The 14223-nt window shown below is 36.2% G+C and overlaps 1 protein-coding gene across 1 annotated transcript in view; it reads left to right on the plus strand.

Moving 5' to 3' along the window:
• Window positions 1-14017: 14017 nt before the first annotated feature.
• Window positions 14018-14223, plus strand: part of LOC145770886 (uncharacterized) — a 50162-nt gene continuing 49956 nt past the window's right edge. The window contains exon 1 of the mRNA XM_082582629.1: window positions 14018-14114. Within this exon, the coding sequence (XP_082438755.1) occupies window positions 14018-14114 (97 nt within the window). The remainder of the gene's footprint in view (window positions 14115-14223) is intronic.

Below are 14223 nucleotides of genomic sequence, written 5' to 3' on the forward strand. Positions count from 1 at the left end.
AAACATAGGTCGGCAGCCGTGGCCGAGTGGTTAGCGCGTTGGGCTCGCAGTCGAGAGCCTGCATGTTCGACTCCAGCCACCCGCACTTGCTGTTGTTTCTCTGGGCAAGAAACTTTACGATAATTGCCTCTACCTAGTGATCGATTTCGAGTAATGGGTAGTACCAAATTTAAGTCATAAGTAGAGTAGACAACCGGAAACAGACATTGCAGTCGGCTGCAGCGTGGGTCAGATGTACGTCGGAAGGCGTACACCGATGCATAGCGCTCAAGTCCGCTTTCCCGCAATGCAGGATAAAGATAAACAAACAACAACAATCGTGAAAGTTGGTTTATTTTCTTTTTCTTCGGAGCATTCTTTAAACTATTATGTGGACGTTAAGGGTCTTATAGAGAAGTTAGGATTAGTGCATCATCCAAGTGACTCTCTCCTCTTCAGTAATAAATCGAAATTAAGTGGAAACAAATTTGCTTCTATCTTTTTAGCTTAATCAGCTTACATGAAAGAGCCCTATGAAAATATGAGACTTTTGCTTTGAAAGGTACATTATAACACTCATGCATGGAAGATTTATGTTGATTTTAAAGTCTTATGTTACTGGATTAACAATCTGTATTTGAAAAGCATGCTTGTTTAATGTGCGAATGGGATAGCAGGAACAGAAGCAATCTTTGGATTAAACTTGAATGACGGTTAAGCTTTTCTACATCTAAGACATAAAAATATTTCGCAACCTGCTCTTGTTGACGGATCCATCAGTCCAATCATCCACCATTGGGCCTTCATATTAAACTGGGTCTTAAAAGTGCATTGGTTTGACCTCAAATCAAAAAATGTATTAATGACACTGAATTTATATTCACCATAAAGGATGTGGAAAGAAGAGCATTGTCTTGTAGAAGTCGTATCAAAGTTTCTTTGCAAAACCAAAGATCCTGACTATCACAACATTGTGGAAAATGTGTTCATTTCTTTTCAAAAACTGGGATGTTGCATGAGGTTGTAAGTTGATTTTGTACACGCACACTTGCACAGTAAAGAAGACGGTAAATGCCTTCACCAGAACATCAAAACTTAGGAAACATGATGCCAAGGGCAATGGAGTGGAGCCATGATGGCGGACCACCGTTGGTGCCTGAAACGCAAATGTACAAATAGTGATATTTGAAGAAAAGTCAAGTAAAGACAGTTTATGCATTTACTCAATAGGAAAAGCTATACAAAGCCATTTGAATGTCATTTTTTTTACTGTATAGGCTTAGTCAGTGCGCTTGAAAAAAATTTAATATTAATTTTACAAAAAATTGTTAGTGATGGATAAAATCTGATTGCGAATTTGGAATAAGCGTAGTTAAGTTAGATAAACTCATCTACAAAAGTTCCAAAATGTCGACTGGTCTAATCTAATAACTGAAGCCTTGCAATGGCTCTTTAACCTTTGAATGCCTGCAGATTGTCTAAATAACGTGTATTTGAGGTTTAATTACTTGGGTGGTCTTCAATAGCTTACTTCTTGAGCATCTGATACCATTTCGTTTTACACTTAAAATTTTAAAATCACTCCACTGCTAAGATAAGCTACCTATGGAAGTTTTTTGAACAAATGCTTAGGCCTAAAGGTTGTATAGAGCCATACAGTAGGCTATGTTAAGAAGTCAAGCAACTTATTTAATGTGCGATCAAATAATTTCATTTTTAATTCCTTTTAATCATTCTTATATATTACAAACATTACATTTTAATCGTAGCATAGTAGTTAAATAAAATGATAAAACCCATCCATTTGCTTTTCAATGGTGTAAAACAAAAGCCTTTTCCAGCAAAGCAAGAAAGCTCTCGCTATATGGCTATGCAATCTGTAGACCGACTAAAGAGTTTTATGAGGTGAAAATTTGTTGAAAGAAAGTGATGGTGACAGGCTAGAGCAGGGATTCTTAACCGGGGGTGCGAGAGCTGTTTCTAGTGGGTGCGGGAATCGTTATGGTTAGTTATAAAGAGTAGTTAGAGAATGCAGATACAGTCATTAACATTCATGCACTCAGATACACTATTTGTTTCAAAAATTGCAGAACATCTGTATTTTTTTTTTTTTTTTTGTAAGCCTGGATGCGACAATATAAATCTGTAATTAACTGTGAACTTATCATCAATAGCCGAATTTAAAAGTATACATTTAGTGATTTGTGTAGTTGGAAAGGTTGACGACCGCTGCTTTAAACTACAATCTTCGTTATGATGTGCTGCCATATGCAAATTGAATTGAGTTCTCAAATAACATGCAACGCGGAAGGAAACTAAAGTTTATCGGGTTTCTTTGTTCACTTTGCTTGTTAGGGAAACAGTTGCGTAGTCTACGCTGTAATGCAGCGAGTAAGCTGTAGCAGATCATGATCATGTATAAGCCGTGGGCTGAAACTCAGATGTGTTAAAACTCAGATTTGTTCAAGATACAATTCAATGTTAAAGCAAGTGTTATTCAGGTTTTTATCAGCGTACAGATCACTGCTATAGCTACATATTGTACTTATGTTTAAAAAACCGCTTGAACAAAAATTAAGCAGTTTTTGTTTCGAAGAAATTGTGTTTTTTTACAAAAGAGCAATAAGTTGTCATATTTGAAGTTATAGCCTATAAGCGACCATGTGTTGCAAAATGCAATTTTTTAGTTCAAAACGCAAAAGGTGTCAATCTGAAAACATACATTGGGCTTGACTACACCCAAAAGTATGTTAATCATGCGTTGTGCAATGTGCATTAGCCGTTGCAACTGTTTATAAGGTCATCATAATAGTTTTTTTGCGCATTTATCGAGCGATTTATGCTAAACGTGTTATCCAGTTGCTTTATAAGCCTACTGTTAAAATTTGCCAGTCAGGGCGTTTATTGAAATGAACTACAGTAAAACGTAAATTTTCCGTAGCTTATTATATTTGTTGTAAAACCTAGTATTTCATACAGACAATTTTCTTTTCTATATTAAATTATGCATCCCCATCCTTGCTTCAATGCTGACCTTCGATACAAACTGGATAAAGCCGTGCACTGTTGAAACATGTAGCTTAGAACATCACTGCGCTAAATCAACTACAAACGTGCTATGATAAGGAAATACAATGTTGATAGCAAGAACATGTAATGTTATGCTTAGCCATATTTGTAACAATCCGAGCTTTGTTCATCCTAAATTACACTGGTGTTGAAATATGCAACCTACTTGGAAAAAGCTTTGAAGTTCTGCCTTTCGTTGTCTGTTATCAAATAAATCATTTGCACATTGTTTAAACTTGATTTCAATTTTTTTAAATAACGTATTCTCCACAGCAGTGGGCTGAAAATTGCGGAAACTTTAAGCTGCTGACTTGGAAATGCGTCATTCTGCGCTTTTGATCATTTTCGGTTTTCATTTATCGTCATCATAGCTTTGGAACAAACAGTATTATCACGTAGGCCACAACTACGTGATAGTACCAATGATGACGACAAATCTATTCAATGCAATTCTATTTGAATACTATTAGAAACAATACAATACGACAATTCTACGCTTAGAAAGGAATAGGTTGCTTCGACGCAGAAATATGAAAAAGGCATATTAGTTTTCAAAAAAATCTGTTTGTAAATTTTATTTTAACATTGGCCAATTGCAAAATCATAAAAATTGAAACGAATAATTGTGCGAAGAGGTGAAGAAATCCAATAGAAATTGTGTTTTTGCAGCAGCTATGCAATGGCTTATTTTATGATTCATACAATATCGTGACATATTTTCCCATGGCTAAGGCTAGTCTCCCACAAGTCAGCAATTGTGAACTGGTTTGAGCAGTTGAGTAAGGGACAACTGAGCTAGCAACATTTTAGCAAGTGGCGGAAGTTGGCAAATGATGAAGCTGAGCAAGCAACAACTGAGGAAGCCGAAGCTTGGCATGCAACAAGTCAACAAAATGAGTTCAACAAGCAATGACCAAGCAAGTCCGAATTTAACAAGTAAATCTCATTTGCGGACTTGGCAGTAGCTGAAATGTGATTGCTGAGTTGAAGCACTTGCTGAACTGTCGCGTGCCGAGTGGTCTGACGATCATAGGCTATGGGCCACATTTCGCTGTCTATCATTGGTCTACGTTTGTGTCTGCAGTAAGATTGAGAAGGGATGCCACAAATACACTTTAATGTAGCCTTGTATGCAATGGAAAAAATGAATTTTAACTTTCTCACTTATGCATTGATTAGATGACATATTACAGTAAACACCTCGTGGACTATAAAGCACCCTGTAAAGAAAATGAGAATTACACAAGCGAGTTTGTCACACAGTAATAGCACTTGGCGATAAAAAAAAAGTTGCATAGTAACTGTGCAATAAGCTAGCCGACTGATTTCCGGCTGTGAACTGCAACAAAATAAGGTCACATCTCACGTATATGGAAAAGTAAAATTGCCTCCAAAATTTACTTCCTTGTAAATAGCAAAATTACTGCATTCACCAAAAAATAAAGTGTCTGTTGTAGCCTACCCTACCAACCACACAAATGCAAGCAGTAAGCCTATAACAAGCACTATTTTGTTTTACACCAGTTTTTTGTAAGTGTTTAATATTAGGTTAGTTTTTCTGTTTCTTTTGTTGCAGTTGTTTTGTATTTTTGAAGGCGTTTAGGTAATAAAATTTAAAACTTACTTTATGAAGATAAAATATCGTTGAAACTACTGGAATTATTAGCTTTGCAATTTAGTTGCTTTTAAAATTATTATCAACGTTTTTCAAGTCTCATATGGAAGATCTCGGCCGCAATATCCAACAAAGCATCATAAATGTCACGGCAGCCAGTTGTAGAAAAATTCTTGTTACAATCGATGCCATGAAACATAAAGTTGACGGGTAGTCTGGATGGCTGGCATGTAGGCTACATCCTTATGGTTTGATAATTGAAATTGTTCTAGTGAGTAGTAATCAGCCTTATGCTGATTGTGAGGGCTTTCCATAAACAAACAATCTCAGAAATCATTTGATTGATGCTGTAGTGGCAAGTTCATAAATATCACTCGTGGATAACATCACTACATATACGTAAACAAAATTAAGTTTATTTACAAAAAAATATACATATTTCTTTTAAAATATATACGATACAACTTCGGCAAACCAGACAACGAGTTTCGAAATATGCAAATATATATCTCCATGACCACATAGAGTTGCACCCTGATTTGCCACGATTTGCAGATTTTGATCACCGCTACTGCTACTGTCTGACTGAAATTTTCTAAGTTTTTTTTTTTTTTTGCTGACTTGTAATGATGTAAAGATTTTTTGTTGCCTAGAAAAGGCAGCAGAAAATGACAAAAGTAACTCGAAAAACGCTTAATCAGACTGTTAAATGAGGATTAACAGTCCGAATAAAATTTTCAAAATCACATTGTCTTTTTTTTTCAACGTCTGATGATCAGTGCTTCCACTTCTGACAATTGATAAATCCTCTTCAATTTCCTTTTTTGTCCTGAAAAATCCCTTTTTCCTCAGTCGGAAATCTTTCAAAATTTCCTTCATGGGCGAGGTTATTTTTAACGTTATTTATTCAGTAGCACCGGTATGTCGAAGCAACGTTGTTTTATTAGAACAGTAGGCTGCACAAAAGCAGCCCATATTTTACAATAACATGGTTTACTTCCTTTGTTCAATGTCCAGCCAAAAAACTGCTTGTCAGTTAGTCGGGTCTGGGACATTTACCACCTGGAGTCCTGGACATCATTTACCAATTACCACTCTCATCTTTCCTACCCGGACTCGATAACAACAAAAATGTACAGGTGGTAAATGTCCAGTTTCAACGAATTATCCATCCATTAACAAATTTATTTTTGTGTTTAGTTTAGTTTTCCTTGATGCGCTAATTTAACACTATTGGCTAGACTATCTCTTTTTCCTCCTTGTCAGTAACGCCTTTACAATCATTTGAGACTGACGAAAAAATCCAGGATACTAGGCCTATTCATGATACTGACTCAGTCTGACTGTGTACACTATCTATACATGTTGTATACATACTACATAGCCTCTATTATTATGACACCATCAGTTAGCATAGGCAAAAACTAACTTTTCTAAACATATCACTAGCACTAAAGATATCACTAGCCTAAGCTTATCATACCTAACTGTACGTCGAACCTCAGTGAACTTTGTCATTGCTACTCAACTGTAAATGAACGGATTACCTAATCACTAACTCTACTCTCTCACTACTAAAGAACTAACTCTCTCACTACAGTCTGCAATCACGTCCAATTCCCAAAGTGGCGATAAAAGAAATCAAGCGATAGAAAGGCGAGGATGGGACAGGGAGTAAGAGGGGTTCCGGATGGCGAGTGACGATGGAAACCAGCTGATCATCGTTATTCCAGTCGTTTTTAGAACTTTTGAAAGGAAATATGAATAAAATTTTCTTTAAAATTGCTAAAAAGAACAAATCCCTTTTTAAGACAAAATTTCCTTGTAAAATTGTTAAAAATCCCTAAAAAATCCCTTTTTTCTTCAAATCCCTTTTTTATCCTTCGAAGCGTTGAAAAATCCCGATTTCGGGATAAAATCCTTCAAAGTGGAAGCACTGCTGATGATGTTAAAACTCATTGTGTCACCTGGGGAAGAGAGTAAAGAAGACGTTAATATAAAAAATAATAAAAAATTATATAATATAGTTTGTTTAATAGTTTACAAATCAAATTTTTGAAATCAAATTTTCTTTGTTTGTTAACATCTGATGATGTTAAAACCTATCGTGTTACCTGGAAAAAGTAGTAAATAAGGCGTTATAGAATAATTTTTACAAAATTTTATCCAGACAGTAACCAAAAGTTGGCAAAATCTTGAGAATTCTGTAGAATGTGACAAACCAGGCCGTATCTCCAGATAGCCATGATACCACCTATCAGAAACTTATCCTAGCAGTTTTGTTGACTGAATATTGTTGCAAAAAAGTGAAGTTTCAAAACACACGACGTCAGCACATACGTCATCAGCGATTTATTGCCTCTGAGCATATTGTCTGCCAGCGCATTTCTTTGTGGTATTCTCTTGCTTCTAGAAACTGCATGTGTAGAATAACGAAATACGATACGTAGAATAATGGGTAAGGACAAGAATTTCCTAAAGTAAGAAACTTTTAGAAACTTGCATCCGGAGATTGTTTTCCTTACCCATTATTCAACGCATCGCATTACTTTTATAGAATCAGCTGCTCCCTGTGCTGTTGACAGAAGCAAGAGCTTTCTCATAACTTTGCTGTTTTTTTTGTTTTGTTTTTTGAAGCAACAATGCAAAACTTTTGTTTTTTCACCAACTTATCCCAAAAAGATCGCAAGAGTAGTCCATACCCGATTTGCAAGTTTTGCCAAAAAGTGAATGGGAACATTTTAATTAAACAGAATTCCATAGAATATTTATTTTGTATTCAATTTTATTAAAAAGGAGTCATATGTAAACCCTTTACGCGCCCAGTTCAAGATCGAGCGACTCTGGTTCGACTCGTATGGTGTACGGTTGAGCAACGCATTTCAGGACTGCTCTCCATTCAGAGGCACCTAGTGAACGCAACAATTCCCCAGCAACAATGCTTCAACAATCGGAAAACTTCACTCTGCCAATCTCGGTAATTGGCCTTGCATCAAGACCCACAAATATGCGAAACTACCAGGAACAACCTATCAAGGATTTGTCAGTCCGAGATTCAAAACCAAATCAACCAACCTTTGGGATGTAAAGGGTTCATCCTCAGCCAGATCACGTCCTCCCATTTACTTTTGAAGCAAGAAGCGAGAGAGTTGAATTGAAGCCATGCGCTTAATGCGAATTTCATCACAATTCATGTTTTACGTCGCTTATTCAGATTCGTTGCAATTTCCAAACAGGAAGAGCGAACATCCTCATCCGCATCAAAGCGAAAGTAGCCTACAGGTTTGCACACGTTGATCGTTAAACAGTGGCAACAACTCATCACTATTTATGGCAGCAGAGAGACAGCGTCGTAAATGTTCGCCATCGCCAGGCGGAAACATCAGTAGGACACTACAAACTTATCCAAACAGGGACCCACAGTAAATTTTAAATCAGCATTGAGAACGAAATATAAAACAATAGATAACAAACATTAATTTTTCGTTTACATGCGATCACTTGCAAGTGCAAGTTGCACTTATTTTTTAATTTTCACTGACTAACTTGTCTTGTTGATTATTTATAAGCACTTAGGCCTTCTTGTATAATTATCTTATTATCTTCTTATTCATGGTTGCAACTGTGGTTGTGTTTTGGGAAAGTTTTATGAGTTAATGCGAGTTCAGAGTTCATCGAAAAAGAAATCAAGAAACCTGCAAGCAACATGACAAATCGTTTGGCTTATTTACTGGTGGTATTCTTTGCGTCTTTTTATGAATTTGCTCAAAGCACCGGTAAGTAGTCTGTTGTAAACTTGTGTCTATAAGCTTTAAGATAGTTTCTTTGGTTGCTTTCATTGTAAAATTTTACTCTAATTTGTGGACACAGACGCGTAATGATGTGTTTAGTAGATTGATGTGCTGCTCTAAGTGGCGATTTTGTTTTCCCTACATTTGTAAGGTCCCCTCACACCACTATCTGTCTTATATGTTGCCCAGACTCTCATGCCGTGGCTTTGATCCTTTGGTCATATCACATTACTTTGCCCAGTGGTGTACGCAGAGGAGGCCATTGGGCCATGGCTTCCCTCCTCCCATTCACAAATGCTGATTTTTTTAGCGTTGTTGTGATTGTGTAGTGCAAACATGTTATTGTTTAAAAGTGGTCTAGGGTGACAGGACGGTATAACTGCTCCTCGTACCTCTCAGGGTGGGCACGGCTGTTTAGGCGCCCACTCATTTCAATTTGTTTAATGTTTTTTGGCTATTTGAAAGGAAAATTTTGTAAATATTGCTGCATAATCTCGATATTCAATGGCATAAATCAATGGTTCCTAAAGTGGGCACCAGCGCCTCCCTGGGGGCGTTTGCAAATACGAAAGAGACGCTGTCTATAAACTGGGTGATTGGAGCCACTAATAGTAAATCGGAGCAGTTACACATACGAACAACATGCCCAGTCATAAAGAGTAGAATTGACCTAAATTTTTATCTGCTTCCAAGATTTTCTGTTTTAGTACCAAATAGTTCAAAAATAAACCAGATTTCATCAGATTTTTGTCTGGTTCCAAGTTTTTCCCTTCGATAATATCATTTCAAACTACACAAATACATAAGAGTTCGATTTCAAGATATGATCCATTTAGAAATCCCTGGCTGGATAATCGACCCCGGCCGGAGGGGCCCACTGATTTTAGTTTGTTTAATTTTGTTCGCTGTTTAAAAGAGAAAACAGCTGCTACAAAAGCTCGCTAATGGATAGCTTAAATCATGCAAGATTGTATTTCTTGCTTTCCACACCTTCGGCTAGAGCCCCACCTCCATCTAGGGGCCCACGTATACTTAGTTTGTGCAGTATTTTTCGGATTGAAATTGTAAACATTTAAATTTTTTTTAAAGTTTAAACATATTGATACTAAAAGAAAGCATTATTGCCCCAAAATTGCTAAAAAAGTGACCAAAACAAGATTATATTTGAAAAATTTTCCGGAGAGAAAGCGCCCGGCCCCCATACCCTTATAGTACTTGCTTGGCTTTTTCGGACATTACGTTTTGCATTGTTCACTTGTTTTTAAATTTTGCTTTGTTAAAACTTTGGTTTTTTTCCAGATCCTTCATTGTCGGCATTTTTACTTTTTATTCTGAAAAATATTAGAGTATGGTTGTTTAGTTTACTGGTAGCTGAAATTATGCATGTAAATTTTTTTCTTTACACCGAAAGAATTTGCGGCCATAACGTATGCAACCATAACGTAAGCGTATATAACCAAACGCTTTCTTGTCCTATTTTCAAGAGTCATCACTAAACATAGGGGCCCACTAGTAGATTTCGGGGGGAGCGCGAGATGGTCCTCACACGGCCCTGAATCGACCCATTCTGCGATATTTCCGTACATGGAATTCTTGAAAAAGAACTGATAACTTTGCAAAGAGATTTTGAACTCGAACCGAAGTTCTATATTATATAAATCGTTCTGGTTGCAGAACAAAATCAAAGAAAAATACCTTCACGTGTGGAATAGAATCAAACTTTTTATCATTGTTTTTACCAGCTCATACTTGGTAGAGCGTACTTTCAGTGTCGTAACCTCGCTTTTAAATAACAAAAGAAACGGTCTTGACATAGTTAGACGCGGAGACTTAAGATTGTTCCTATCCAAATTGAAACTCGATATCAAAAAGTTGATGGCATTCCACCAGCCTTATCCGTCTCATTACAATCGGACTGTTGTGATGAATGGAAAATAACGTTGCTTTTGCTTTATTTTTGTCGAAGGGGCTTTTGATACTCTATTCATTAAAAAAAGTTTGGAAAATACTGGCTTAAATCAAGCAATGCATTATGATCATATTCATGTTTATTTTCGTTGTTGATTAAGCAGATGAGTTTAAGCAATGTCATCCTGTTCGTCGTTACTATGTCTGTCTTTATATGGATTTTCAATATTGCATTTTTCTAACACATAACCGGAACCATAATCGTTTGAAAATATATTTCATATTTAGCCTACTATTGATAGCAAGAACAGTACTTTTGCTATTTTAATTTTGTTTGGTTTTGCAAGAATTAACTTTAGGAAAATAATAATCTGAATGTACTAACCATAACTTGTTTTGATGTTGGTTGGCTACTCAGATGATTGTTATTGCGGAGAAAAAGATGACATTTCTACGTCTCCTTGCAACTTTCCCTTCAATTACAAAAATGAAAATTACAAAAATTGCACAACTGCGGGTGATGCCGCTGCTCCGTGGTGTTCCTTTCGCGCAAAACATGAGACTGGTCAATGGGGTAATTGCGCAAAGTGTGCAGGTAAATATATTTAACAACACCAAAATTGTGTCACTCGTCGCACATTGAAAAGTCTTGGAGAGACTTCGAGTGGATGTTTACCGTGTTGTATAAAGGTAGGAGCAATGGATTACTTCCTTGCCTTCTCATCCACTAGATCGAAATCTTCCATCATCATGCATGAAAATGGAAGATCATGAACTTTAACGTTGACGAAACGCAATGATTTTAGTTCAGGAAATATTATCTGGAATTACAGCCTGTATAGGTTGTTGGCAGTATTTAGTGCCATAAACCAAACACACCAGAAATATTTTTGACTATTGAACAATAAAAGGAAAAAATCCACGAGTTTATTGATAAGAACTTAAGATTTCAATCAGTTTTTGTGGCAAAAAAATAAAACATAGTTTTGAAATTCCAAACTTTATGTAAATCACTTTTATTGTAGGCGTAAAACAAACGTGTTCAGACGACAATCCATGTCTACACCAAGGAACTTGTATGGAGTACAAAAATTGTATTGCAAAGAACCCCACGTGCACTTGTCGGAACCGTTATACTGGGATCCATTGTGAAACATGTGAGTGATCAATTGTATGAGACTGGTGTACATGACATTATTGTTTAGTTTTTCATCAATGTTTTACTTCTGTTTAGATGAGTGTTTGACATCAATGATTTCAATCTCATTTGAATATGTTGATTTCAAAATGCCTTTTAATTTGCATATTGTATTAGAATATTAGATGGTACTGTTACAGTCAAAGACAAAATTTGTAGCTTAGCGTTTCACATAGTATAGCTTATAGTAGAAATTTAGTACAATTAAAAACAAATTAACCTCAATACAACTGATTTATCTATTTGTGATCTATGATTGCCATTTTGAACTTCGGTTAAAGTAACTTCTAAGATGCCAGCTGCCGAAAGATAAAATGATTTTATCCTAAAAACTCGAACAATCTAAGTATTTCAGTAAATTGCTATCAATTAATAGTTGAGATCAATCATGCCAAAAACGGCTCGTCTATAAGGACTGCAGAGGATGCAGTCCCCTCTCTCCTTAATTGTTTTTGTAGAAGAAAACATTTAAAGTTTTATTCTACTTAAAACAATTAGTTGTCTTGCTCTTAATATGTTTTCTTTTTTTACTATTCGAAAATGCGTTGTTTCCATGATAACGTGGTCTACATTGCATCGCAGCCCCTCAGAATGAGGTTTGTTTAATTATTTTATGTGACATTACTTGAATAAAGCAAGACATTGTCTAGCAATGGAATGAAATTTTATAGTTGGTGGGCTGCAAGTCCAACAGCCCCACCTGTAAATCGTAATGAAAAAAACAATTGCGTTGTTTCTGATTGAACAATAGAGAAATTACTAAGAGACTGAAGCGAATGCTGAATCTTATAAAAAGCGAATGTTTTCTGAAAGTTGGTTGATCAATCAAAAGCCTCATGTAATGAAACGCAATGATGGCATCTCTTTTTCTGCTGTCTACAAAAAACTATTGTAAGTGCTTATTTAACGTTCTTTAAATTGGTTTCATGCTGATTGTAAACTGTGCAGTAGTGCTTACACAAGTCGATTCATCTTGACTCATACCGTTCATTCTCTTCTCTGCCGTTATTTAAGTTTCTTGTTGATCGTTACCATTTATACCCCCTTTTTTCTAGGTCAAAATTTGCGCGCGATATTTTTTTGTCTAGAAGTTGAATTTTCATTTTGCATGTTTAATTGATTTCAGCAATATGTCCTGTGCTTTGCTATGCTAGACAGATAGTCAATACCTGGTCAAGCTCCCTGAAGAAGTCAGTCGTGTCTGATTGACGAAACGTCTGAATAAAAGCAGATTGTCATTTTATACATCTTGTCATAGTTTAGCTTGATTTGCACCAGCAGAACGCATCATGTTATTTAAGTTCTTGTATATCTTCAAAACTCTACTAAGATCATCATCGGCCAATAAATATGTAGAAGCAAGACTACAGCCCGTCCATTAACTTACAAAAGATCGCGATCCGCCATTGAATTGTGTGATAAATTAGCTTCATCTTTGTAGCTAGAAGATTTCATTGCTTTGAACTAATTGATAGTATGTTTCCAATAAGGAGCTGATGTAGCATCGTCATAATCACACAGGCCTATCAGTTAGGAATACTGTTAAAATTATTTCAAAAGCAAACGTCATTAACCTGCTAAAGGGCGTATTACAACTATACTCGTTCGAGCCAGTTGCCTTCACTGTGAACAACACAATTAAAGTAGTTTTCATTACTGTGGCCTTTCATGAAGCATTAACTTTCGCCTCACCTTCTTCGGCTTTGTCCAGACGGCAATTTCATCACATGTGAAGAAACCGAGGGACATTGTGTCCGATGACAATTGCAGTCTGACAGACATAAGCAGTAATAATGCGATTACATAAGAAAACAATAGCCCAGCAGTGACTTCTCCGGAATAGTCAAGACGACAAAATGAAGCAAGGATAACAAATCAAAAGTTAATTGCACTTATGTCAGGGGACTTTCCAATACTCTAGAACAGTGGTTCTCATCTGAGGTGTCGCGGAATGAAATGAATGAAATTTAATGAAATTTTCATGCACGATTGTTTTTGTTGCATTATTGAGGGCAAACTTCGTCATACTGTGTATGATGCTTCATATTCGCAAATTCTTCTTAGCGTGGCACCCTTTTATTGCCGTGGTTTTATGATATCACATTTGATGTTTGTACTAGTTATGCTGATTGCCGGTTGTAATGCAGGAACTGAATAAATGACAAATGCTGTAGCTACATGGAAAGGTTTTTACTCATTTTTTCTGCTCAGGGAAAAGCCTTATATCAAGTTTCACACTGACTTTGAAACAAATAAGCTTTAGTTTTGTTTGAAAGTGCTGCTTCAAAGTGGCATTCAATTTCCAAGTCAAATCGTTGAGTTACTATTATTATTAATTACCTTTTTCAAGGACACAACAAGGGAACTTTTCGATTTTCCTCCAAACCGCATTACAGCTGAAAGTCAAACAGAATAGCTATTAGCTATGAATACCATTTTTAAAGTCTTTGTTATGAAATGATTAAGGCTTGTTACAACAACTTGCTGCATTTTAGTGAGAGATCGTTGGTCTGCCACAAGATGCCACAAATCTTTCTCTCTTCTGTAGGGTGCCGTATGCGCAAAAAGGGTTAAGAACATTGCTCTAGAAAGTAATAAAGGGACTAAAAAAACTGCAGGTCGCCAAATTAATACCACACAATAACGCAAATTGTGAAAAATTA

Source organism: Aplidium turbinatum, chromosome 5 (genome assembly GCF_918807975.1).
Source record: "Aplidium turbinatum chromosome 5, kaAplTurb1.1, whole genome shotgun sequence".
Lineage (NCBI taxonomy): Eukaryota > Metazoa > Chordata > Ascidiacea > Aplousobranchia > Polyclinidae > Aplidium > Aplidium turbinatum.